Below are 23,742 nucleotides of genomic sequence, written 5' to 3'. Positions count from 1 at the left end.
ACAGTGGAAGTGCATCTCTCCAGTCATGGGTAGCTTCTTCATTGTGATGGGGTGCTCCTAGAGATGGATAGGAAGAGGAAGCTGCCGTTGGGAAAACAGCTCTGTATGTTGTCAGGTATAGGATAAGGGAAAGAAACCAAATCCACCTTCAGGGCTTGAAACTAGTCCAGAGGAATGAAGACTTGTGGGTTGGCTCTAAGAAGGTCTATGATGTAGTAGAGGCTGGGTTGCTGGCTTTTGAAAGAAATTTTTCCCCATTTCTAGAGTTCCCTTGGTATATTTAGCCTTGCACATACCTTGGGTTGTGAGATCCTCCTACAACAGGAGGATCCTGCCCAAACTGAGAAGGAAACGGTTGATCCAGAGTGTGACTCAGTAGTGCTGGGACTCAAATGGCATCAAAGCAATAAGACTGCTGAAACCACTTCTGCGCTAACACAAGAGAAGGGTAACTGCTATGATGGGGGAGGAGCATGGGAAGAGAAGACAAATTCTCTTGGCAAGTCCTGCCAACTTTTCCATTCAAAGACTCTTCCTTTCTGGAGTAAAGCTTACTGTCCACTTGAATACAACTTTGCTTAGTATAACATCAGGTTATGAAGGCCAGTCAAGTAGAGGCAGGGGTGAAGGAGCCAAGTCTCCCCTTATTTTAAGTTTAGAAGTCCTGGTAGAGGTCATTTAGCCCTTGAATACCAGGAAATTGTTTTGCTTTTAGAATCAACTCAGTAAAGTTGACAACTTTTAGATTATGTGTCCTGCTGAGGATGCAGACTGCTTTGCAAAGACAATACTGAGTAAAGATTGTGTACTACTGGGATCTGGTCTGACCCAAACCAGTGGCCTGGTGAAGGGAGCAAATGAAAGGACTGTTTGCTGAGGCCTGGGAAGAGATAAGGAAATGGAATAAGCGATGGTGAAGCAACAGAACAAACTTTGCACAGCATTACCTAACTCAGGCCTGATGACAAAAGGGAAGACACTATTGCATTTGGTAGAACACCATGTCAGTGCCATGTTTGGCAGGAAGGGAACTGGGGGAACAAATTCCTGATCTCTAGTCTCACTTTCCTATTTCCTACTGGCCTCATTTTGGTTGAGCCCACCCAGAAACCACAAGGGAAGGGAATCTGAGTGATGCAATCCATAAATATCAGTTTTTTTTTTAAAGATTTTATTTATTTATTTGACAGAGATCACAAGTAGGCAAAGAGGCAGGCAGAGAGAGAGGAGGAAGCAGGCTCCCTGCGGAGCAGAGAGCCCGATGCGGGGCTTGATCCCAGGACCCTGGGATCATGACCTGAGCTGAAGGCAGAGGCTTTAACCCACTGAGCCACCCAGGTGCCCCCATAAATCTCAGTTTCTAGGGACCTAGGACAGAGCTTCAGACGGACAAATGGAGAATAACTAGCACATAGGGTGAGAAGACCAAGAGAGGCTCCCTTTACCTGAGCTCACCTGGTTTCTTCAATCATGGGCTGATTCCTGTGTGCTTGTCTTGCCCAGCCCCACTGACTCAGCCTTCTTACTTGCCTTTTTATGGCTATTGCTAACACTGTTCCCATTTGTACTGACCTAGGAGAATCTTGAGTTGGAGAGGAAACCCAGCTCATGAAGAATTGTGGGATAAAGTCACTAGTATGGTTGTCATCCTCCCTGCTCCATGGCTCCCTACAGAGACAGACATTCCAAAGTTTGAGCTTTACTGGATGTATTTTTAGTTTTGAACATTATTCAACAACTAGAAAGAGCTAATAATGCTTAATGTTAATGTGTCACACATTGCATTCTCCTTTAATCCTCATGCCTCCTCTAGGCCACAACTGTTTAAGTTTGTTGTCATATGAAGTCAGTCATGTAACTGATAGGATACTAGCACTTGTGTCAGCTCCTACTGCCAAAATCTGAAACCAGATCTGGAAAATCCCAAAGCCCAGACTACTAACTACCCTGTTATAATCAACCCTACCACACTCAAGATCTAGAAGACAAAGCTTCTTATATGTTTTTCCATGTCCTTGACATTCCTCTAATATGATAGGAAACATTCCAGTATGATCCTTTAGATCCTAGAAAACAAAACCCCAAAACTGTTCCCATGTATTTTTTTCAAACTACTAATCTCTCTGAAGCCGGTTGCCCTGGACTCTGAGTATGGTATTTCTTCTCTGGCCAAATACTCATCCTCTAGGCTGCTTGCCCCTCAGAGCTTAATGTGTTTTTTTTCTTCCTAGGGATGACCCTCTTCTCTTCTGCAATCTTCTCTATTCAGCCTCCATGAAGGGAGAAGTCCCTTACAAGGACCTCCTTTGGGCAGACGCACAAACTGCGCTACATTCAGCAACTTTCACCTTTCAGGAATCCCTTTGTTTCCATCCTCTGAAGTCCTTTACCGGCCCATGTCTTTGCTTTGTGATTTTTGGCCTGCAGGATAAATGTTTCAACTCATGTATTAGCAAATGCTGGCCTCTAGCTTAAACTTCAAATTTACCATACAGCCTAGACAGTCCCAGGATTCTCTCACTGTATCTTTCAGCATCAACTATTTCTTCTTTTCAAGGAGCTTGCATTTTGAGACCTTCTAATATAATCCTGGGAAATGTCACATAGCCTACCTGCAGAGTTAAAGGACTAAAAACTAGTACTAGTCTGTCTCAGGTAATTTCATTTATTGACACAAGCACATTACTCTGAGAGTCCTATTATAAAGAAATACTCCTACATTCATATGAATATATGTTTAGCTTTACTTGGCAAATTTTTTTCAACACTATGAAAGTATTAACATGACACTTAAACTAGGACATTGTTCCATAGTTTCTTCTAAGAAAGTCTATAGCATCAACGATCTTATTCTTCATTATAGAACTTAAGAATAAAATATTCTTATTTTTTATTTATAGAAAAAGTTTCTACTGCATTTTGGGCCACAGGTGAGAAGATTCTTTTATGAATCATGTTCCCTTCTCGCAATGTCTGTTTAATACCCAGCTCCTTCCAGCTCACCGGCATCCCAGGGCTGGAGTCCCTGCATATGTGGCTTTCCATCCCCTTTGGCTCCATGTACTTGGTTGCTGTGGTGGGGAATGTCACCATTCTGGCTATGGTAAAGGTGGAACATAGCCTGCACCAACCCATGTACTTCTTCCTGTGTATGTTGGCTGTCATCGACCTGATTCTGTCCACTTCTACTATGCCAAAACTGCTGGGAATCTTCTGGTTTGGTGCTGGGGACATTGGCCTGGATGCCTGCCTGGCTCAAATGTTCCTCATCCACTGCTTTGCCACAGTCGAGTCAGGCATCTTCCTTGCCATGGCTTTTGACCGCTATGTGGCCATTTGCAACCCACTCCGTCACACTACAGTGCTCACTCATACTGTGGTGGGACGTTTGGGACTGGCTGCCCTCCTCCGAGGTGTACTATACATCGGACCTCTGCCTTTGATGATCCGCCTGCGGCTACCCCTTTATAAAGCTCGTGTCATCTCCCACTCCTACTGTGAACACATGGCAGTGGTCACCTTGGCATGTGGTGACAGCAGGGTCAACAATGTCTATGGGCTGAGCATTGGCTTTTTGGTCCTAATCCTGGACTCCATGGCCATCGCTGCCTCTTATGTGATGATTTTTCGGGCTGTGATGGGGCTGGCCACACCTGAGGCCCGGCTTAAAACCTTGGGGACATGTGGTTCTCACATCTGTGCCATTCTGATCTTTTATGTTCCTATTGCTGTTTCTTCTCTCATTCACCGATTTGGTCACCAAGTGCCTCCTCCAATCCACACTCTACTGGCCAACTTCTACCTCCTCATTCCTCCAATCCTCAATCCCATTGTCTACGCTGTCCGTACCAAGCAGATCCGTGAGCGACTTCTTCAAATCCTAAAGATAGAAACTAAGATCAAATGACTTACTTCCTTCTCATTCAAATAAGCACATAGAGAAGGAATTGAAATATGGTAGGCAGCTTGCCAAATGGGAACTTCAACCAGTCTGAGATGTTGGGCCCAGTGTTCTGTAGTTTGTGTGATTCCAAAGGAATGCCAAGACAAGACAACTCTAAATTCTAAGGGTAGTTTTTCCCTTTCTTTCTTTCTTTTTTTTTTTTTTTTAAATGACTAAAGGGTATTTGAGCTTTCAAGGTGAAATCATGATGACATCAGTAATATAAATAGCGGTTAGTGTCCAGTCACCACTTATGTAAGTCTTACAGATATCCTAACATCTTTAGGAGGTAGCTAGTTTTGTTCACATTTTACACATTGGAAATTGGAAACAGTTTTGTTCACATTTTACACATTGGAAATAGGACAGAATACCCTTACTTTATAAACTGCATATGAGGTTTCTAAGATGCATAGGTCAAATGCTTTGGAGTTGGTAACACTGTGTTATATATTTTACTCAGTCTGTTTTTATGTATTTTTTAAAAGATTTTATTTATTTGACAGACAGAGATTATAAGTAGACAGAGAGGCAGGCAGAGAGAGGAAGGGAAGCAGGCTCCCTGCTGAGCAGAGAGCCCAATGATGTGGGGCTCGATCCCAGGACCCTGGGATCATGACCTGAGCCGAAGGCAGAGGCTTTAACCCACTGAGCCACCCAGGTGCCCTTTATGTATGTTTTAAGTAAATCCTAAAAACCTGGAGTCATTTAAGTGGCCTTAGCAATAAGCAAAGTAGTTTTGATTTAAGCCTTTAGCAGATGCTTCTAAAAACTGCTAAGAAATCATGGAGTGTTCTAAAATGTTCTAAAAGAACATGGCCTGAGAAAATGTCAGAATAATGAGACAAGACCACTAGGTCTCAACACAACACTTGTACTTTCCCTGCAGACTCACTCCTGTCAAGTAGCCTGAAGCATGGGAGGGGTCCATGAAGAGGAGAGCCTCCTCTTCACACAGGAAGTCTCCATTGGTCTATCTGTAGGATCCCTGATCATGAGGCATGAGGTGTGTTCTTTTGGATTGATCACAAAATAAGGTGAAGTTATGAATTCTAGCATGTCTAGGAACATTAATCTTACCTTCCAAACTATTAGTTCAGTATCTATGAGCACTTTGCTAGTTAAGTAGCTGCTGAAAGTTACTAATGTAATCCTTACAACCACACTGTACAGGAAGAAATTATCTATGGTTTGCAGATGAGAAAAATTGACATTCCCAGAACTGATAGAATTGTCCAAGGTTACTCAGTTTGCAAGAGTTAAAATCAGGAATTTGGCAGTTTAAAAACTCCAAAGCTTCTAATCCTTCTAACCTGCATTTTACTCAGCCATGGAAAAGCTGACAAGCCTCTTCCCCAAGGACTAAATGGTTGTATATTTAATGTTCCTTATACAGCAGACATTAGACTCCTTACTCCCACCTGGGAATGCACAGATCTCCTCTCACAAGGGTAGAGCTGGATTCAATCCAAGTTTGATTACAAATCCTTAAGTATAACTAGGCAGGGAGATGTTGTATACCTAAAGCCTAGTAGATATTACAAGTGATCACAGAGCTTAGTATAAAGGGAAGCAGTCAAGTACAAAGGAAAGATCACTACAGGAAAACCTGAATAAAGGACTTCTCATTTTGCTTTGGCTACTCATTAATTGCCTATTGGGGCATCTAAATGTGTGATCATTTAAGGTTCTGATTATATCCATATTTCTTCTAATATATCTAACTTCTATCCCATCCCATCCCATCTTTCCATCATGGTGTTTCATTTTCCTGAACCTTATGTCTGAATTTGGGAAGAGTCAAATATTCTCCATATGAATGGAAAAGCAATCCAGTCATAATCCTATTTTGCCTATCCCCACCATGGTTGGGGACCAAGGGAAGAGGTTTAGAGTTAAGAGCCAAGTACTGCTCACTGGCTCTTAGGGCTCTCTTGTTGGAGTGCAAGAAAGGGTAAGGCTAAGACTCAGAATTACATCTGAAGCTCTAGCATTTAAGCAGGTTAAAATGGGGATATTAGAAACCTTGTTATTCTCCTTTAGTGCAGAACATTTAAATTTTCTTGAGAATATACTCAAGGGAGTTGGACATAAGCTTGGACCCAATTTATGGCAGCTATACTTTGGAATTGAGCCTAGCATGTGAATTTGCCTTTAAACTCCAAAGACTGAATTTTGTCAGACTGGCTATGGAATACCACAATCCCTCAATTCTAAGGTCTTAATGTATTCTTTAAGATTTATTGAGATAGAGAGCACATGCAAATGGGGAGGGCAAGAATCTCAAGTAGAGCCACCACTGAGCACAGAGCCTGATGTAGGGCTCAATCCCATGACCTGGGCAGAAAGAGTCGGACACTTAACCTACTGAGCTACCCAGGTGCCCCTAAGTTTTTTTTTTTTTTTTTTTTGTTAGTTTTATTTTTTCGGTGTTCCAAGATTCATTGCTTATGCACCACACCTAGTGCTGCATGTAATACATGCCCTTCTTAATACCCACCACCAGGCTCACCTAAATATTGTGAAACCTGCATGTAGCTAAGAGTCATTCAGTTGGCTACCTAGCCAGAAAGACTAAGGTTTAGAAAGCATACAACAAACCATGGAAATTGTTGTGGCAACCTCTAAATATGCCTCCCAGATCGGTGGTAGGAGCATGATCCACTGATAGCCTTAGCTGTTGCCATATAAAATCCATCACTGTGTTCTGCCAAGGTCACATTTCCTCACGAGCAGCTCATAGCTAATTACTAGGCATTATAGGGATGTAAGGTATATAAGACTATAAGACTGAACCCTTCTGACAGGGAACTATGGCTCTAGGACTCCTCAATGGCCTTGTTGATGCTTTTATAAGTACAGTGAAGTTTGAGACCTTTTCTTCCTTAGCCTTCTTCAGTCTTCTACAGATGTCAGGACTGGCATTGTGATCTGATAGCTTGCCCAGCATCTAGCTCCCTTTGCATCTCCCTCATAGGCACAACTTCCAGTAAATTTCACATGTGTAATCCCATCATGTGGTTCACTTCTTGGAGGACCAAGAGTGGTCAGAGCAAGCAGAAGGTAAAATGGGGATCTGATTGGATCACAGCTCCAGCAGCAGCAAGAGATGGAAGTGGTTCATCCAGGATCAAACCTAGAAAGACCAGAGGGCTTAAGTTGCAGGAGCAGGTATCCTAGACTCATACCTTCCACAGCATTTTCACCAGTCCTTCTCCCCCAAATCACATCAGTGCCTGTATGAAGGGTCTGTTAAACCAACAGAAAGAGGAAAAAAAAAAAAAATGAGGGGCTGGTTTCCATTATGAGTTGGGAGGCGTGTGTTCTGCACAAGATTCTGTAGCCATGTTTTGGCTTAGAAAAGGGAAGAAAGCTGTTACAGAAAGCTAATAGAAGAAAGGAGTCTACACATAAGTGAAGGCAGTAGCAGGCAATAAATGAGAATAAGGCCAAGTTACATCAAATCAGGTACTTAAAACAGCCAACCTTCTTAGCTGGGGAAGCCCAGTGGAAAGAGCCTGGCTGGAGTCCTGATTGAGAGGCCTGGGTGGAGCATCCTCCCCTCAAGGGAGACTTCCAAATGATTATCCCCATAAGGGCTGGGATTTATAGGACAAATAATAGGGTTTGAAACTAAACATCTGCTTGCCTAAGTGCAGTTTGGAGCGAGCTGCATTTTTATGTTAGCATGTTTCCAGATTCTCAAGGAGCCTGGGCTATGTGTGTCTGCCTCCCCTCTGGGATTCCATTCTGGGGTCCCAACCCAGCCTGGAGCTGGGTGGGAGACATGATTTGTAGCTCTTCGCATCCAGAACAGAAGGGCCAGTTCTGACCTGCAGGCCAGATAATACATTTCCAACTAGGCTCCCAAGGTTATTCACACAACAGGAGTCTCACAAATGACATTCTTTAGCCTGCCTGTGTACATCTACATCCACATCTAGGTGGTCAGTTATGTGGGACAAATCACAAAACCATCTTTCCATAAGAACAGCAGGGCCTAAAATGGATGGCAGATGCATTACAGTTACACACAGGAGTGGCTTTGAGGCTTTGAAAGAGTAGAGAATGTGAAGTCTTCCCAACTGGCACAACTTTGAGTGGTACAATGGGTCATTCATGCTGTGTGGATGGTCATATGGTCCAAGAGAATGTAAGTCTTTGGGGGAGGGTCCTAGAGAGTAAGAGATAGATGACTTAAGGCAAAGAGGTCTGAGAGGTATAAAGGTGGACATAGGGACTTGGGCCCAAATTGAAGATCTTTCCATCTGTACAAAACATACACCCAAAGGGGCTCTAAAGAAAGCCATTGAGGTGATTGTGCCAGTTGACATTCATCAGCGATCAGCTCAGAACTGGTATGATGGGTTATTAGAGTGGCAGCCATAACAGCAAAGGAGACTATGTGGGCCCATCTGAGTAGAGTCCCAGTGACCAAGGCTGAGTAGCTACTATTGCCTCTGAAGGCCAGCGATAGAGATCAATGCTGAAACCCAGATGGAATACAGTTCCTCAAGGAGGTCACCCGATGGCAAGTCAACTATGCTGAAGGTTTGTACTATCAGTGCTATGTACTTCTGGATATGGATTTGCCTTTCTTGTCCACAGAGCCTTGGCTAGCATGGCTTTTAGGGCTTTGTGAATAGCTGATTTATGGGCAAGAGATCCTACATGACACAGTGACAAAAGAGTGGGCATTCTTCACAGTAGGATATGCAGGATAGGGCTCATGGCCATGGGAATCCACCGCAAGAACTGACATTACTTCACATCAACCAGGAGCGGTTGGCCTCAATGCTGGCGCAGTCTTCTGAAAACTAAAAAAGCAGCTCAGAGGCAACACTTCATAAGAATAGAGTATCTTCCTTTAGGATGCCACATGTGCATTAAATCAGATCTCAATCTGGTGCTTGGTACCCAATAGGATACAGGAGTCCAGAACAAAAGTGTAGACACAGGAATATTCTACAGTCTCCATGATCTACTAGGGGAGTTTGGTTTCCTGTCTCAGGAACTCTTCAGTTCTTCAGTCTTGGAAGTCCGGATCCTCCTAGTGTTGCGGAAAATCTGAGGTGACCGAGGAAACCCAAACTGCACACGGAGAGGTGGGAGAACACAGCTTTATTAACGCCAGTGAGCTCATTGGGATCGTTCCCCAAAGACTGAGCACCCGATAGGGTTAGGAGTGAGTTTTTATGGTTACAGGCAATGGGGGATGGTAGAAGGGTGTTTTCAAAGTCTCTCAAGGCCTGGAAGCTTTCCCAGTTCCCCAAAGCCAAATGGCCCTTTCATGTGGCAGTATAATCTATGTGAAGGCATCTCAGGCGGGTGCTAAATCACCTTAGGGGCTGTTTCTCTTTCTTTTCTTATTCAAACAGGACCGGTCATCTGATCTTTTTCTTCTGTTTCAGCAGGAGCAGTGACTTGTTATCTAATCTTAGTCAAATGGGATGGCTATTTGGTCTTTTCTTGGCCTTAGCAGGAGCAAAGGGAAGCCAGGGACCAAAAGGGGCTGTAGCTGGGAGTCTCTACCCACCTCACTAGGATACAGCAAGGGTTCTACTGAGCTACAATTTACAGCTGCCATCGGGCTACTTTGGACTCCAGTGCTCAGGGACCAACAGCTAAGGAGTTACCTTACTGGCAGAAGTAACTGACCTAATTGAAAAGAAAGCTGCTTTTTACAATGGAAACAGGGAAGAATTTGTAAGAGAGAAGCCAGGGGGATCTATTTGGGCATTTTCTGGTACCCATACCACGCTGTAAGCAGGAGTGTACATATGCAACAACCCCCACATTTGAAGAGTATGATTACCAAGCATTCAGCCTCTTCATAAATGAAGAATCATGTTACTCCATCAGGTAAGCCACCAGGATTGCAGTGGTGATAGTAGAGGGTGAAAGGAACTCCAAATAGACAATGGGAGGAGAAGATAAGTGAAAGTTGTTGTTCCGATAGGAGTTTGAGACTGGAGCTGCCATTCTTCCATCAACTTTCATCTAATTTACCCTTAGCAAGTGCTCATGGGAACTATGAGGTGCTGCTACCAAAATCTGAATGACAGCTATACAGTGGAAGAACAGATTGTGGCCGCCATGTAAACATGCTGCTCAGATCTGTCTGCAGAGAACATGTTTGACTGACAGCCTCTATCACTATGCTCAGAAATCCACAGCACTGCCTAGGTTCCACAGCCAGTTGGTGGTTTCCCAAATCAATGAGCTTAATACTAAGAGGCACACCCATTCTTGAGGGATGCTGGAACTGGACTCCTCTTATGGATGCCTTTGGCACAGGGAATCTCTGGCCTTGACAAAGCTTTCTTAGAAATGCCGAGTCGAAGACCTTCCTTCCCTTAACCTCCCTCCCTCCCAGAGATCAGACCTGCACTGTAATCTCATATTTCTTCCCACCTCAGGATCCCTATGTATCTTCCTTCAAGAGTATTTCCCCCTGAATGAAGAAACCTCTGACACATCTCATTCCATCTTGGCATCTGCTCTTTGCAGAACCTATTCTGATGCAATTATGGGGAATCCCACTGAAAAATCTTCAACTCATGTTCACATGAATTGTTCACATGTTCACATGTTGGTCCTGTGGGAAGAGCTAATACCACTTATGAATATAAAACCTTTTATGAAGACTGACTTTCCAAGGACTGCTCAGACATTTAAGAGAACAAAAGTCACATAATCATCACAATCCTCAGTAAGCAGCTCAACAATGCCTTTCTTACACTAGAACAGAAGACCTGGGGGACATTCTAGTGCTGATCTAAATCTGTAAGACCTAGTGTCAAACATGTGTTATACCAACTGAGTTCAAAGTGCAGCCTTAGGCAGAGCCACTCTTTTGATATTACCATAGGCACTCCTCAGAATCAGTGGCACTTTATGGAAGGGAGAGAGCACAAGAATATCTATTAGTCCAGAGCAGTCCTAGGCTACTGTTACAACTCCATTTCCTCAATTTCTTTGTAGCAGCTTGTTTTTATGTGAAGTTTACTTATGGATAGGGAATTTAGGTTTCTGCTCTAAGCTACTTCTCTCTCCCTCCCAACTCCTGGACTTAGAATAGATGAGAATACAAAGAATATATTATCAACTGCCTGGCCCTTACAAGGGCTAAATTTCTGAACAGCTCTGGGTTCTAAGAGCAAGTTAAAAAAAGGAATACTCCTGGGGGAACTTCAGCCACTCAGCTGAATGTTCATTGTGTGGACTACCTGAGTTGCTAGGATCTCTTGTGTGGAGGTCCCATTCTCCATCTCTGTTCCATGAGGTGGTCTTCCTGCTCAGCACTACTAAGCCCACTCTTAGAAAATATCTGTTATTTGTTACCTAAAATGGACATTTTCGGCCCCAAGCCAAGGATTTACTATTAGAACATTCATGACTATATTTTTGGACAGACTTTGTGACAAACAGTGGGATTTGTTCCATACACAAGATAAAATAGCTTCCTACTCAGACTATACCTCTATCCACAGAGTGCTACTGAATGATGTGTTTTCAGCATAGTTATAAGTAGGTGTATACACAAATGAAAATATTTTTCAAAGTTCTACAGCACACTATCACACACAAGTACCTCCAACACGAAGTCCAAGGCTAGCCTAATTAGCACCACAAGGGTAATTGTGAAAGATTAAGACTGAGCCCCCTGAGCATCTGAGGTCTTTCCAGGTGTGAGATCCACAGGGCTCTTAATCTCAAATGATAGACCAGTATAACTGCTGGCTGCTTTCCACGATCAATCTCAAAGGTACCCTATATGGGAAACTAAGATAGAAATTGAAACTTGGGGAAGTTGGGATGGGAAATAACCAGCAGGTTTGCAGGACAGTAGCTTTGGCCTGAGACAGAAGATAGACCTCCAAGCATGGCTATGGGAAAATGCAATCAATAACAGACAGCAGGATCTTGGGTCTTGTTCTTCCCCTGCATTGCCTTGGAATAAGCAGTGTCTAATTAATATTTGTTTGTGTAGACTCCGTTGTCCTCAGAAGTCCCATCATAGAGCAGCTCTGTGCTGATGAGGTCCCATGAGAAACAGGTAGGGTACAACTAACCTCAAGTACCTGCATCCTCACCCTCTGACATTCTCAAAATTGACAAGTTACCCAAGGAGATTTCTCCTTTAAGTCTTCTCCCTAGGGAACACAGAAGGTTTAGATTTTTGTGGGAAAGAAAAAGATTTACTATCTATATTTAGCACCTTGGGCTCTTGTTCTGGGGCTCACATACCTGCTCATTGGTGCTGGGAATCTGCAGTGCCATGTGAATCACATATTGTCTGATAGTAGCCAATACCACCAGGGAAGTGAACTCACAGGGCAGAAGATGTTTAAGAAACAACTAATCCAGTAGGTAAACAACCCACTGAAGTAGTATTAGAACAGATGAACCACTACTAGCAGCAGTCACACACACTTGGATTAGTATCTTCATATGGCAAAAAAAGTTTTAACCTGGTACAAAGCAGCTCACCATGCTCAATCCCACTGGTACATTCTAATATCTGCAGCTTCTTGGATCCCTCATCCCCACAGGGGTGTGAAGACTTCTTAAGGATGATGCTGAAACATGTTATACTCTGTCTTGGTATAGATCATAGCATAGATTTCCTATGGGAGTCTTGTTATTTCCTTTTTTTAAAAAAAATTCTTTTGATTTATTAGACTAAGAAGAACACATTAAGAATGTGACAGTCTAGGATGGCCTAAGGTACTTAAAAGTGGTGATTATTATAACAGTTATAGGTTCTAATATTAGTAAATAAAAATTATAACATTTATAACTATGTGAATGTTAGGTGCCAGAAACCCATAGTTATTAAAATACTAAGTAATTTAGCTATAATTTAATAGGTTAATCATAACTATATTGGCTATATATATTTTTTTTACTGTGATGAATAAGTTTTTTTTTTTTTAATTTCTTTTCAGCGTAACAGTATTCATTGTTTTTGCACCACATCCAATGCTCCATGCACTACGTGCCCTCCTTAATACCCATCACCTGGTCCCCCCAACCTCCCACCCCCCCGTCCCTTCAAAACCCTCAGGTTGTTTTTCAGAGTCCATAGTCTCTCATGGTTCACCTCCCCTTCCAATTTCCCTCAACTCCCTTCTCCTCTCCATCTCCCCATGTCCTCCATGTTATTTGTTATGCTCCACAAATAAGTGAAACCATATTATGCCTCCATCAGAAAGGTTGAATACCCAACTTTTGTAGCAACATGGATGGGACTGGGAGAGATTATGCTGAGAGAAATAAGTCAAGCAGAGAGAGTCAATTATCATATGTTTTTTTTTTTTTTAAGATTTTATTTATTTATTTGACAGACAGAGATCACAAGTAGCCAGAGAGGCAGGCAGAGAGAGAGGGAGGGAAGCAGGCTCCCTGCTGAGCAGAGAGCCTGATTCGGGGCTCGATCCCAGGACCCTGAGATCATGACCTGAGCCGAAGGCAGAGGCTTAACCCACTGAGCCACCGAGGTGCCCCGAGTCTTGTTATTTCAGCTATACAGGTCCAAGACCAGTCTCCCAGGCCCCCAAGTCCAGGTATAGTCTCACAGACAGCAGACTCCTAAAGGAGACCATCAGCTCTTTGTACACAATATTTTCTTAACTCAGATCACTTACTGAAAGGAGGGCTATTCGATTAGTCTAGCTAGGAAAAAAAATCATTCACACAGAAAGTCAGATGACTACTTTATTTCCATATGTAAAAGTAAGCTCCACATATTAAGGATTTATGTATGAAAATAACTTTTCAATTCTTGGTAATGAAATACAGATAAGTTTTAGGCCTTGGGACTGATGAACTTTTCAAAAAAGATGTACAAGAAAGTTAGAACTTCTGACTAAATTCTCAAGAACTGCCTTAAATTGAGAGGTTACAAATGGAAACTCAGGATATACACAAAGGACTTATAAAGAACTACCATGAAGAATCAATATCAAGAGACAAAAATGACAAGTTATTTCACAGAGAAGAAAACCTTTAAATACATGAGAAATGACTCATGCTCAGGAGAAATATACATCAAAATCATAGTGAATTAGTTTTTGAAAATTAAAGGTCTAAAATTAAAAGGCTGGAGAGGATGTTGGTTCAGAGTTTCTTCCTATGGTGTAAGTTAATGCAAGGACTTTGGCTGATGGTTTGGTATTGTCTCCTGAGACTGATTTTGTATACCCTATACCTTGAGTTCTAAGAGTGCCAAGAGGCCAACATGTATGGTAGACATGTAAAGGTGCTCATGGCTGCAGTTTTCCTAATAGCAAAGACCTAGAAACAACCTAAACAATCATGAGAACATGCTTAAGCTAATAATCACACAGTGGAATGTCAGAAGTCAAAGAACCATAGCAACACACATGGATGAAACCTTCAAATACATTATGTGAAGATTACATAGCGTCAGAGTAAAAAAATGACTAAGTTCTAATTTCATGTATTTAGATAAGTGAAAAATATGGTTTTTCTCCTATTTACTTCCTAAGTCTGAGCCCAATTCATTTGGGCTGCTACAAAAACAGGTGAATCTTGCAGAGTACCAACTTGGGAGTACCACTTGTTTTTACATAGGCATCTTGTATTCGCCACTCGCCGGCTTTCCAGGCCATCTGAAATTGGGTAGTGCTAGTCTGTCTCTAGGTTTCTGTGGGATGATAGGAGCCTAACTTCAGCTAATACTTGTCTCCATGTTGCAAATCTACTTCCCATTCTGAAGATAGAAATTTTTCCTTTGGATAAAGGCAATTAAGCACAGGTGGCTATCTCAACCACCAGGTGAATTTAGGATGAGGCGGCCAGAAGTGCTATTAAGTTCTTCATTATTGTCTATCTTGATAGCCAAGTAGATATACCCCATTACATGCATGCTAAGTGTATAGTATTTCTGTCTTTGTAATCTTTAGCCTGTTGCTTGTCATGAGTATCACATGCTAGTATTTATTCAGAACTTCTCTCTTGTACCTTTGTAGAGAGGTTCTGTTGTCAGGACATTGTGTTTTTCTGTTTTCCTTCAAAGCAGAGTTGTGGATAGACAATACAAAGCCTCAGAATCCTAGCTGTAGGATGCTAAATTTATGGGTATCTCAGATTCTTATGGGTAGCTCATATTCTTCAACCAGAATCTCTCAGGCTAAGTTTAGTTATAGGAAGACTTTCCCAGTTTGGAATGGGTTTAATATTATCCATGAAAGATAACTTATCTGACATTAGGAAATGCTCTGATCCAATCTGGCAGTGACCCATTTTATTCATATTGGATTGCAAGGAGTTCTGGGAGATGGTGTTGTAATTGGGTCACTTGTTTCAGGGTCATACAGCCTCTTTCACAGAATTAAGCAAACATCTCCTGCCATAATAAATGTTATTAGTTTGTAAAGTACTCTGAATATTGCATTGGAACAAGTTTGATTTAAATCACTTGACTTCCAGCCCCTGGTTTGTTTTTAGATTCAGATTATGTAGTAGACCCATGTTCATTAAGGCTCTTGGCAAAATGCCACCTTTCTTGGTTTTAGTGGGTTTTTTGTTTTGTTTTGTTTTAACTTGACTCCCACCCTCATTACAGTCTAGAGTTTTGAAAACGCTATGGAGGAGAAATTCAAGTGCAGCTTAAAGCACTCCAAAGACCTGTATGCTAGTTGCCCCAAGGTTACCTAGAGATTGTGGAAGTGTGAACAAAGTGCCTCCCACAGGAGGACTTAAGCCATTAAAAAAAAGTAAGTAGAACAAGCAAGAGTGGTAAAGAGCAGGAGAGAGAGAATCCTCAAGCACACTTCTCCCTGCCCTCTGAGTATGGAGCCCAAAGTTGGGCTTGATCCGAGGTCCCTGAGATCATGACCTGAGCTGCAATCAGGAGTTGGATGCTTAAGTGACTTAAACACCTAGGCACCCCAACATTTATTTTAAATACCTTATCTGTGCTCCTTAGCACAATGTGTTTACATAGGAGTTCCAAGTCTTACCCAATATGAATTCTGCAGACTACAGCAGATAGCTAGCTTGGCAGAATTGACAATTGCAACCAATGCACATTTAGTTCACATGTCAGTGTTACCCAACTGAAGGAACTAAGAGGATATTCTTATATTCCAAGTAGTTAAAGCTGTATGTTCAGTTAATTAGCAAATATACATTTGGAGGACTAGTTATGCAGTTGGTATTTTGGTCAAGATTCAGCTCACATACTAGTTAATATATATGCACTAGTACATATGGTGGGGTTCTTTGTGTTAAGCAGGTTTAGAAGTATGCAAACCTGTTATTTCAGCTCCTGGCAGGGAGATTATTATGGCTTTGCCTAATTATACACCCAAACACTACTCTAGGAGACAAACAGTACTTTCCATATCCTTAAAGTTTCTATTTCTAGAAAGCTAGAAGTTAGTGATACATTCCATATTTAGAGGGGACTCCTGGGGCTCAACTGATCTCTTGTCAGAAAACCAGAATTTTTAAAACTAGTTTTAGAAGACTTGCTACCTCCATAAGGAACTTTACATAATTGCATTCTTTATAGGAGTTTGTGTTAAAAGCGGAGTTCGGAACACTGGATGTTAATAAATATCACTTGTTAAAGTGTAACTTCTGTTTATAAGAAAACCAAAATACCAAAAGCCTAGAATATCAAGTTAACTGTAGCTCTTGAGTTGCTTATCAATGGCTGTGTAAACACTTCAAGGAAGAAGTCAGTGTATCCTTTTCATTTGGAGCAGATCCCAGACTTGACTATACATACTCAGTAAACATGTTGAAAGTACAAGTTGAGCCCTATTGAGCTCACTTGGGGGAGTCTTACATGGGGTTGAGAAAAATCAGTGTTTACTATAGATGCCATAGGTGATATTGGCCTAGCTCGTCCAGTTTTTGGTAATCGAAACTCATTTTCTAAGAAGGATACATATTTTTACAGTTCAGGTAGAAACCACTTTCAGAAAGTAGCCATATTTGACCCTTTAAAAATAGCAATTACTTTTAAATGTATTTCAATAGTGGGGTGCCTGGGTGGCTCAGTCTGTTAAGCAACGGACTCTTGATGTCAGGTCCTGAGACTGAGCTCCCTGACCACACTCAGCACAGTGCCTGCTGGAGATTCTCCCCCACTCTTCCTCTCCCTCTGCCCCTCCCCCCGCTCACGTCTAAATAAAATCTTTAAAATACACTTCGGTAAAAAGCTCACAGAGGCCTTCATGTTGACTAAATGAAAGCAAAATAATCCTTTTAAACTTGCCTCAGTTATATGTGTTTAACAATAGCTAGACTTCAAAATCAGCTAAAAATTTAACTTGAGAATCCCTGAGTATGGGATTTCACAGCCAGTTCCACATAATTCAAAAGCTCTCGTTTTAGAATAATTCTAAGAAATTACTAATTTCTTAGAATAAATTCTAAGAAATGAGTGAAGAATTGATTACCCAAATTGAGGGCCTGCCTTGGGCTCTTGGCAAGCCATGCCTGTGTCTTTGTTTACCAGGTGAGGGAGGTGGGAGGGGGGGACATTTTGGACCTCACTAGATAATGTGGCTTAGGGTTGGGTTTTGGATCACACTTATCTTGATCTCAAGAGGGACAGGAGACTGAATTTAGCCACATGGGCAGTCAGTCTGATCTATGTGACCAAGCTCCAATAAGATCTCTGGACACAAGTTTCCGGGAAGTACCCCTGTATATTCACTTTGTTGCCACAAAAGTTAGTGCTGTCTCACTCCACTGGAGGGGGCAACTGGAAGCTCTGTCTGTAGCCTCTGTGCATGTAATTATAATTCTAGGTTAGAGGATAGCACTGAACCATCATTAGGTAACAGAATATCCTGGCTTTGTCCCCAGAAACTCAGTGACTGTATTTCAAGTGTCTTGGTTAACTTCATGGGGGATGAAGCTAAAGAAGTTACCCTTACCTTGTAGGATAAGGGAGAGTGTGCAGGAAGAAAGCATATCCTGGGGTCAGAATCCTCTCTTCTTCAGACCGTGGACTGAATGGGCAGCCATACTTTCCTAGGGCCCTGAGTCCCACATAGAGGGTAGGAGCCTAAAAACTTCAGTACATCTGTTTTAAGGATTGGCAGAAGGATTTCTGCCAACAGCATAGTTCTCCTTACCTCTTTTAAGCCAGGATTGCATTTTCACGGTTTAATCATTAAACAAAACAAAAAAATCAACTGAGTTTCATGTGCTCTAGAAATCAATGGTGTATGGGACTCCAAGTTTCTAGAGCTATGCACAAGTAGGCAGCATTATGTTAATTGGTCCAAGTTGTTTATTGATTTGAGAGGCTTTTTAGGAACAAAGGAATCAAATATCACTAGCTTGAGTATATAAAAATAGTTGTTTAGGAAGTAGTTGTAAGTCACGTTAGAAATAGGAGTATCCAATTACCCAGCTGGTCTCTTCTAGAGAGAAAAAAATGGAAGAACAATTGTTATTAAGCTCAGTAGTTGGAAAAACAAACCGCTTTAGTCAGGAGAGCAGGAGAAAACCCTTGTTACCTATCTTTTGTGCTTTCTCCCATGAGGGTTTCTTTCCCAGAAATGAACATTTTTGTTCCTTCTTGGACTTATTCCTTCCCAAGAGGAAAATATTTGATTTTACGTTAATAAAACTGATGCTCTATTCTGATCTGGTTGTGCTGATTCCATTGTCAATGACAACCTCAGGAAGGAGAGGTTTTGTGTTCTGGGAGGGCTGATAACCTCTATTCCCACCTGTTTAGAGAAATGAGTTACTGTGTGCAGCACTCATGAAGTCTGCTCAGCTGTTTGATTTCATCTGTTCCTTTCAGATTATGGATCACAGAGAGCTTAGAATGGCAAAGAGGCTGCTTTGCTCCATTCCTATGTGGCAGGAATCACAGGATCCTAGATATGCCTGATGAAGGGCCATCACAGCCTGACACAGAAGATTTCATTTGAGTTACTCTGGATCCAGAGAAGCTTGCCAAAGGAAGGTAGCTACAGGTGAGGACAATCTAACCCTGCTGGGTCAACAGTCTCCGGAAGTGTTGAGAGCCATTTGTGAGCTGCTGTATTTAGGGATGAGGGGGTTCTGGAATTTCTTAACAAAATACAGTTATGAATCTGTTCCGGAATTTGAGTCTGATGACCTAGGTCAACCTGTAGGGGCCTACTTAGCCAGAGCGACTCCATCTTGGTTAAACAGCCATTTTGTTGTTTATGCAGTAAAACTTAAACTGACCCTGCCCACCCCCCCTCCCCCAAGGAACTTACTTAAAAGCAAGTCTGGGGAACCAGTAAAATATGGTCGACCAGTCCCTGTTAACAGAGCCCAAATACAAGGATGGGTCAGGTCAGGTGGAGATAACAGAGCCCAAATACAAGGACAGGTCAGGTCAGGTGGAGATAACAGAGCCCAGAATGCAAGGACGAGTCAGGCCAGGTGGAGACAGTCTCATAGGCCTGGCTCAACCACATGGCCTTTGCTTTATAAAAGCTAGTCTGTGAAGCTGGGGTGGTCGCTCTCTCCATAAAAGACAGCCCCGGCTGGTCGATTTCTTGGTGCTGGCGCGAAATAAAGCCTTGCTTGACCTTCTGCTTTGTATCAGTCTCGCTCCTTTGATCACGGACCCCATCAAACCCTTAAACATTCAGGAAGAATTAACTTTTCATGGGCTTCAAGGAAAAATACGTGGGATCTTGTTGCTAGGAGAGAACCCATAATCAGAGAACCCATAATCAGATGGGAAGGCTGAAGAGCAGGATGCCAATTTGGGTGTTTAACTAAATTCCTTAACCATTTCATTTCTCCTGGTCAATTCACCCTATAAATTTTAGCTAACTAGTTTAGTTCCGTACTACAAGGTGGTTTGATTTTCCTGCTAAAGGGAGTACAGACTCCCTACCAAATTGTGGATGTTGTAGTTTGAGTTGCTTCCTGAGGGGGGAAAAATTCTTGGAAACATAGGCTTTTAAGCCTCAACTACTGTATCACATTCTCAACAGCATAACATAGCCCTTTCCCCAAGGGACAGAGTGGTTGTATCTCAGACCTTCCCGGACCTTCCCTCCCTATCCCAAACTCTGTGCTGCCCCACTATCCCATTAAACACAGTATCATTCTTGACCTCTCATTTCTGGTCTTGTGGTGAGATACTCCTGCATTCGTTTTCACTCAGCCAATATATTGAAATATATTCTGCCACTACAGGGTTTCAGCTATTGGTCATATAGAGGTGAACATATCTCACAATAGGAATTAGTCTAGCAGGAGAAAGGGCCTCAAAAAAACATGCTTCAAGCAAGATTCATTCAAGTGATAGCTGAAGGCTAAGTGATAGAAGACAAAATTACACCTATAAGAAGAAATCTTCCAGACTAAAGAAACTGGAGTGTGAAAATATGGAGGACAGAGCTTGGTATTTCCAGGAAACAGAGTTGGTGTGGATAAACTATAGAAGAGCTGGGGTTCTCAAGTGCTAGTTACATTCCTTCTCCTATAGGTGCTTAAACAATTGACAGCTGTGAACCAACATTTTAGTGCCTGCTATCATTTAGATACTCTAAGCTCTTTATATCCATTTACTCCCTTGGTTTTCATGACCATCTTGTAGTCTAAGTACTATCACCCTGTTTTACAGGCACTGAGGAGCAGAGGTTAGTTTCAGAGGACACAAAAGTCCTAAGCAGGAGAGCTGTGAATCAAGCCCAGATAGTCTGGCAGCAGAATCCAGGCTTCTAACACTCAATTGCCTCACCATAGAAACTGAAGTATTGGTTTGATGGATTCAACTGAATTGGAGTATGGGAACAAGATCTAAAGCCATTCACTACCCATCTGCTTCTCAATCCAAGGGGATAGTTTAGCAGGCTGAACAAAACACTAGCCCACTTTGTGAAGAAGTCCCCTTTTATTGCAGGCTACAGATGGCACCAGGATTAGATATAATAGCTTAGAACAGTGTGGACTAGTACTTGGCTTTTGCCATCTCCATGAAGCTGATGGATCGATAAGCATCCCTTGTGAAAGGGCCAGTGTGGTGGAGAGGAGTTACAGGTGGTTTCCAATGCTGCTACCTTCATGGGGGTGTAGAGGTCAGACTTCAGGGACATGGAGATTAAGTGGTCATCTTTTCATTGATCCAGCAGTGGTGGCAAGCAGGAATGGGATTCCCGTAGTACACCAGAGTTTGTGCATTCAGAAAACTAGAGAAGGTTAAGCACAGTTCCAATTTCAGGAACCACATGCAAAGTTCTAAAAGAACCTCGTTAAGTCTGAAGTTGATTTTTGTGGGCAAGGATAAGAAATATTTTGAACATTAGGTGTCCATCAGTGATGAAGGGGACTGCTTATAAGAGCTACTGTTAGAAGGATGGGTGTTTGTGTCTTGTGATTTGACAAAGTGATAGAGAATATGCATTATTAAAGTAATTGCAGGATTACAAATATGACAAAGCAACAAGTAACAGCAGCTAGAAGGAAAAAAATGCACTACATTTGTATTAACCGTATGTTCCCACCAACACATCCTCCATGGTTGTTTATGCCACAAGCTCTATAAAAACTTGGAGTAAAGCACATAATCACAAGTCTGCTTTTAGGAACAGAGAGGAGAAAGATAACTTGCATTATGAGTTTTTCTCCTATGCTAGTTGAATATAGCCTGAAATCAAGCACTTTTGAAGGTGAGAAGAATGGGTTCAAAGATACATGTACTGCAGTCATTAGTAAGGGCTATAGGAAATTCAGGTATCCCACTGCAGAAAGGCCTTTAGTGTAGGTCTGTGAAGGGAATCTGGGCTTTCCTGTTTCCAGAAGGACTGCTTCATATCTCCATCCACTCAAGTGAAGTCTTAGTACAAATGCAGGACATGCAAACCCTGGCGAGTCTTTGACTGGGACTTGGGATTGTCTGTGACAGAACACAGCAATGAGAGCTGAAGATGCAGTCACCATGGCCATGTTTTCTGAAACTGACTGTTCACCTTGCCCTGACCTTGACTGTTGTCATAAGACCAAACAGCCCAGTGTAAAAGTGCTTTAAAAAGCATCCTAGGGGCGCCTGGGTGGCTCAGTGGGTTAAAGCCTCTGCCTTCGCCTCAGGTCATGATCTCAGGGTCCTGGGATCGAGCCCCACATCGGGCTCTCTGCTCGGCAGGGAGCCTGCTTCCTCCCTCTCTCTCTGTCCGCCTCTCTGCCTACTTGTGATCTGTCAAATAAATAAATAAAATATTTTTTTAAAAAAAGCATCCTAAATTGAATCCAGCTCAGGAGCCATCAGGTCAGAACTATAAACAAAAAACTCCCAGGGGACTGTAATAATTTTCAGCTGAAGACATTACTCAGGTACAGAAATCTAGCGAACCACCAATTGGACCATCAACCTTTAGTTCGTAAGGGGAAAAAAAAAATCCTATGGTAAGACCAAAGCAATACTGGGAACCAGTGTGGAAACAGGAAGATCTCCACTGGGATGTAATGTCTCTAAGTGTCAGTACTAGGATGTGTGTTAGGTTGAGCAGCAACTCAAGTAGCCCTGCTGCACTTCCTCAGGGGAATCCTTGAGGCACCGACAGCCATGGTGCCCTACTACCAGGAACACCTCCTGGAGGCAGCAGGCCTCAATTGTCCCCACCCTCATCTTCCCTGCTCCAAACTCCTTCAATCTTTGATCCAGGTTTTTACTACCTTCCTTCCCCCCAAAAGGTCAGCTTCCACTTTCTACCACTCTAATTGCCATTGTTAGGGGGTAGTTTGTCTGCTGTAAGACATCTTTAGATCCAAAGCTCTGACGATTACTAGGAAACAGATCCTAAGATATTCCTATCATGAGTCACAAAACAGGAATTTTCATTTTACACTGAATCAGCATAAGCTCTCCAGGGGAAGCAGCCACAGTGAGGTGATCCAACTCTGCTGGGTTGTCTTGTTAATGAGTGATGAACAGCATCTGAGTTTCTGAATCAAGGACACAGCTCATTCCTCAGACAGAGTGACTGTTTGTATACTTCAAGGAAAAAATAACGTTTAAATACCCTAGAAGGGACAGAGGATTTCTCCTATAGGAAAGGGCCCTTTGAGTTCACCCCTCAATAGGTTCTCAATGCATTTCATGACTACTTCTGCTGGTATCAGGATTCATGCCCTGAGTACAGAAGTAGCATGAGGGAATGAGCAAAGTTTTAGGATCAGCATCACAATCCCATCTCCTGGTTCAGTTCCATCCCCTCTACAGCTCAAACATTGTGGGGAACTTGTTGCTTAAATCAGTATTAAGTGGAGACCCTTTAGGCTGAGCAATGTCTCAATACAAAACCCTAGGAGAAAATGGAGTTCTCAGGCAGAGATTCTTGGAGTATCTGTAGGTTCAACATGAGGAAGTAGGAAAGGGAACTCTTGGGTCTAGGATCCCACAAAAACACTGAAGACTGGACTTAAAAGGACTGTTATGATCTACTGTCATCTAAACCCCAAAGGCAGGAAAGATTGAAATGAGGCCACTTGAGACAGAAAAAAATCTCAAGGACTAGAACAGCTAGGGGCCCAGGAAATACACAAGAGGGACCATATGCTTTTATGAGAACAAAATAAATACCAAGTCAGGAGCTTCAAAGAAAGAGGGAGAACTGAACAGGAATAGAATTAGGTCCCAGTAAAAGCCATTCATTTAGAGCCTGCCTCTCAAATTCCAGCAAGATGAATCAGAACCTAAGTGTTTCTCTGGTTTCAAGCTACCTGATTGAGAGGAAATATAGAATTAAGGAATATTCAAACAGTCCAGGGGTCCTGAGGAAAGGGTTTGTAAAAGATCTCAGACAAGGCAG

At 42.3% G+C, this 23,742-nt stretch overlaps 1 protein-coding gene across 1 annotated transcript in view; it reads left to right on the top strand.

Moving 5' to 3' along the window:
* Positions 1-2,953: 2,953 nt before the first annotated feature.
* Positions 2,954-23,742, top strand: part of LOC308350889 (olfactory receptor 52I1-like) — a gene marked incomplete at both ends in the record, with an annotated part of 51,652 nt that continues 30,863 nt past the window's right edge. Inside the window, one exon of the mRNA XM_080816348.1 lies at positions 2,954-3,906. Coding sequence (XP_080672474.1) covers positions 2,954-3,906 — 953 coding nt within the window. The remainder of the gene's footprint in view (positions 3,907-23,742) is intronic.

Source organism: Martes martes (assembly GCF_963455335.1).
Source record: "Martes martes genome assembly, chromosome: 10".
Classification (NCBI taxonomy): domain Eukaryota; kingdom Metazoa; phylum Chordata; class Mammalia; order Carnivora; family Mustelidae; genus Martes; species Martes martes.
The sequence above is the reverse complement of the archived record's forward strand: the minus strand, read 5'-3'. Positions and strand labels throughout refer to the sequence as shown.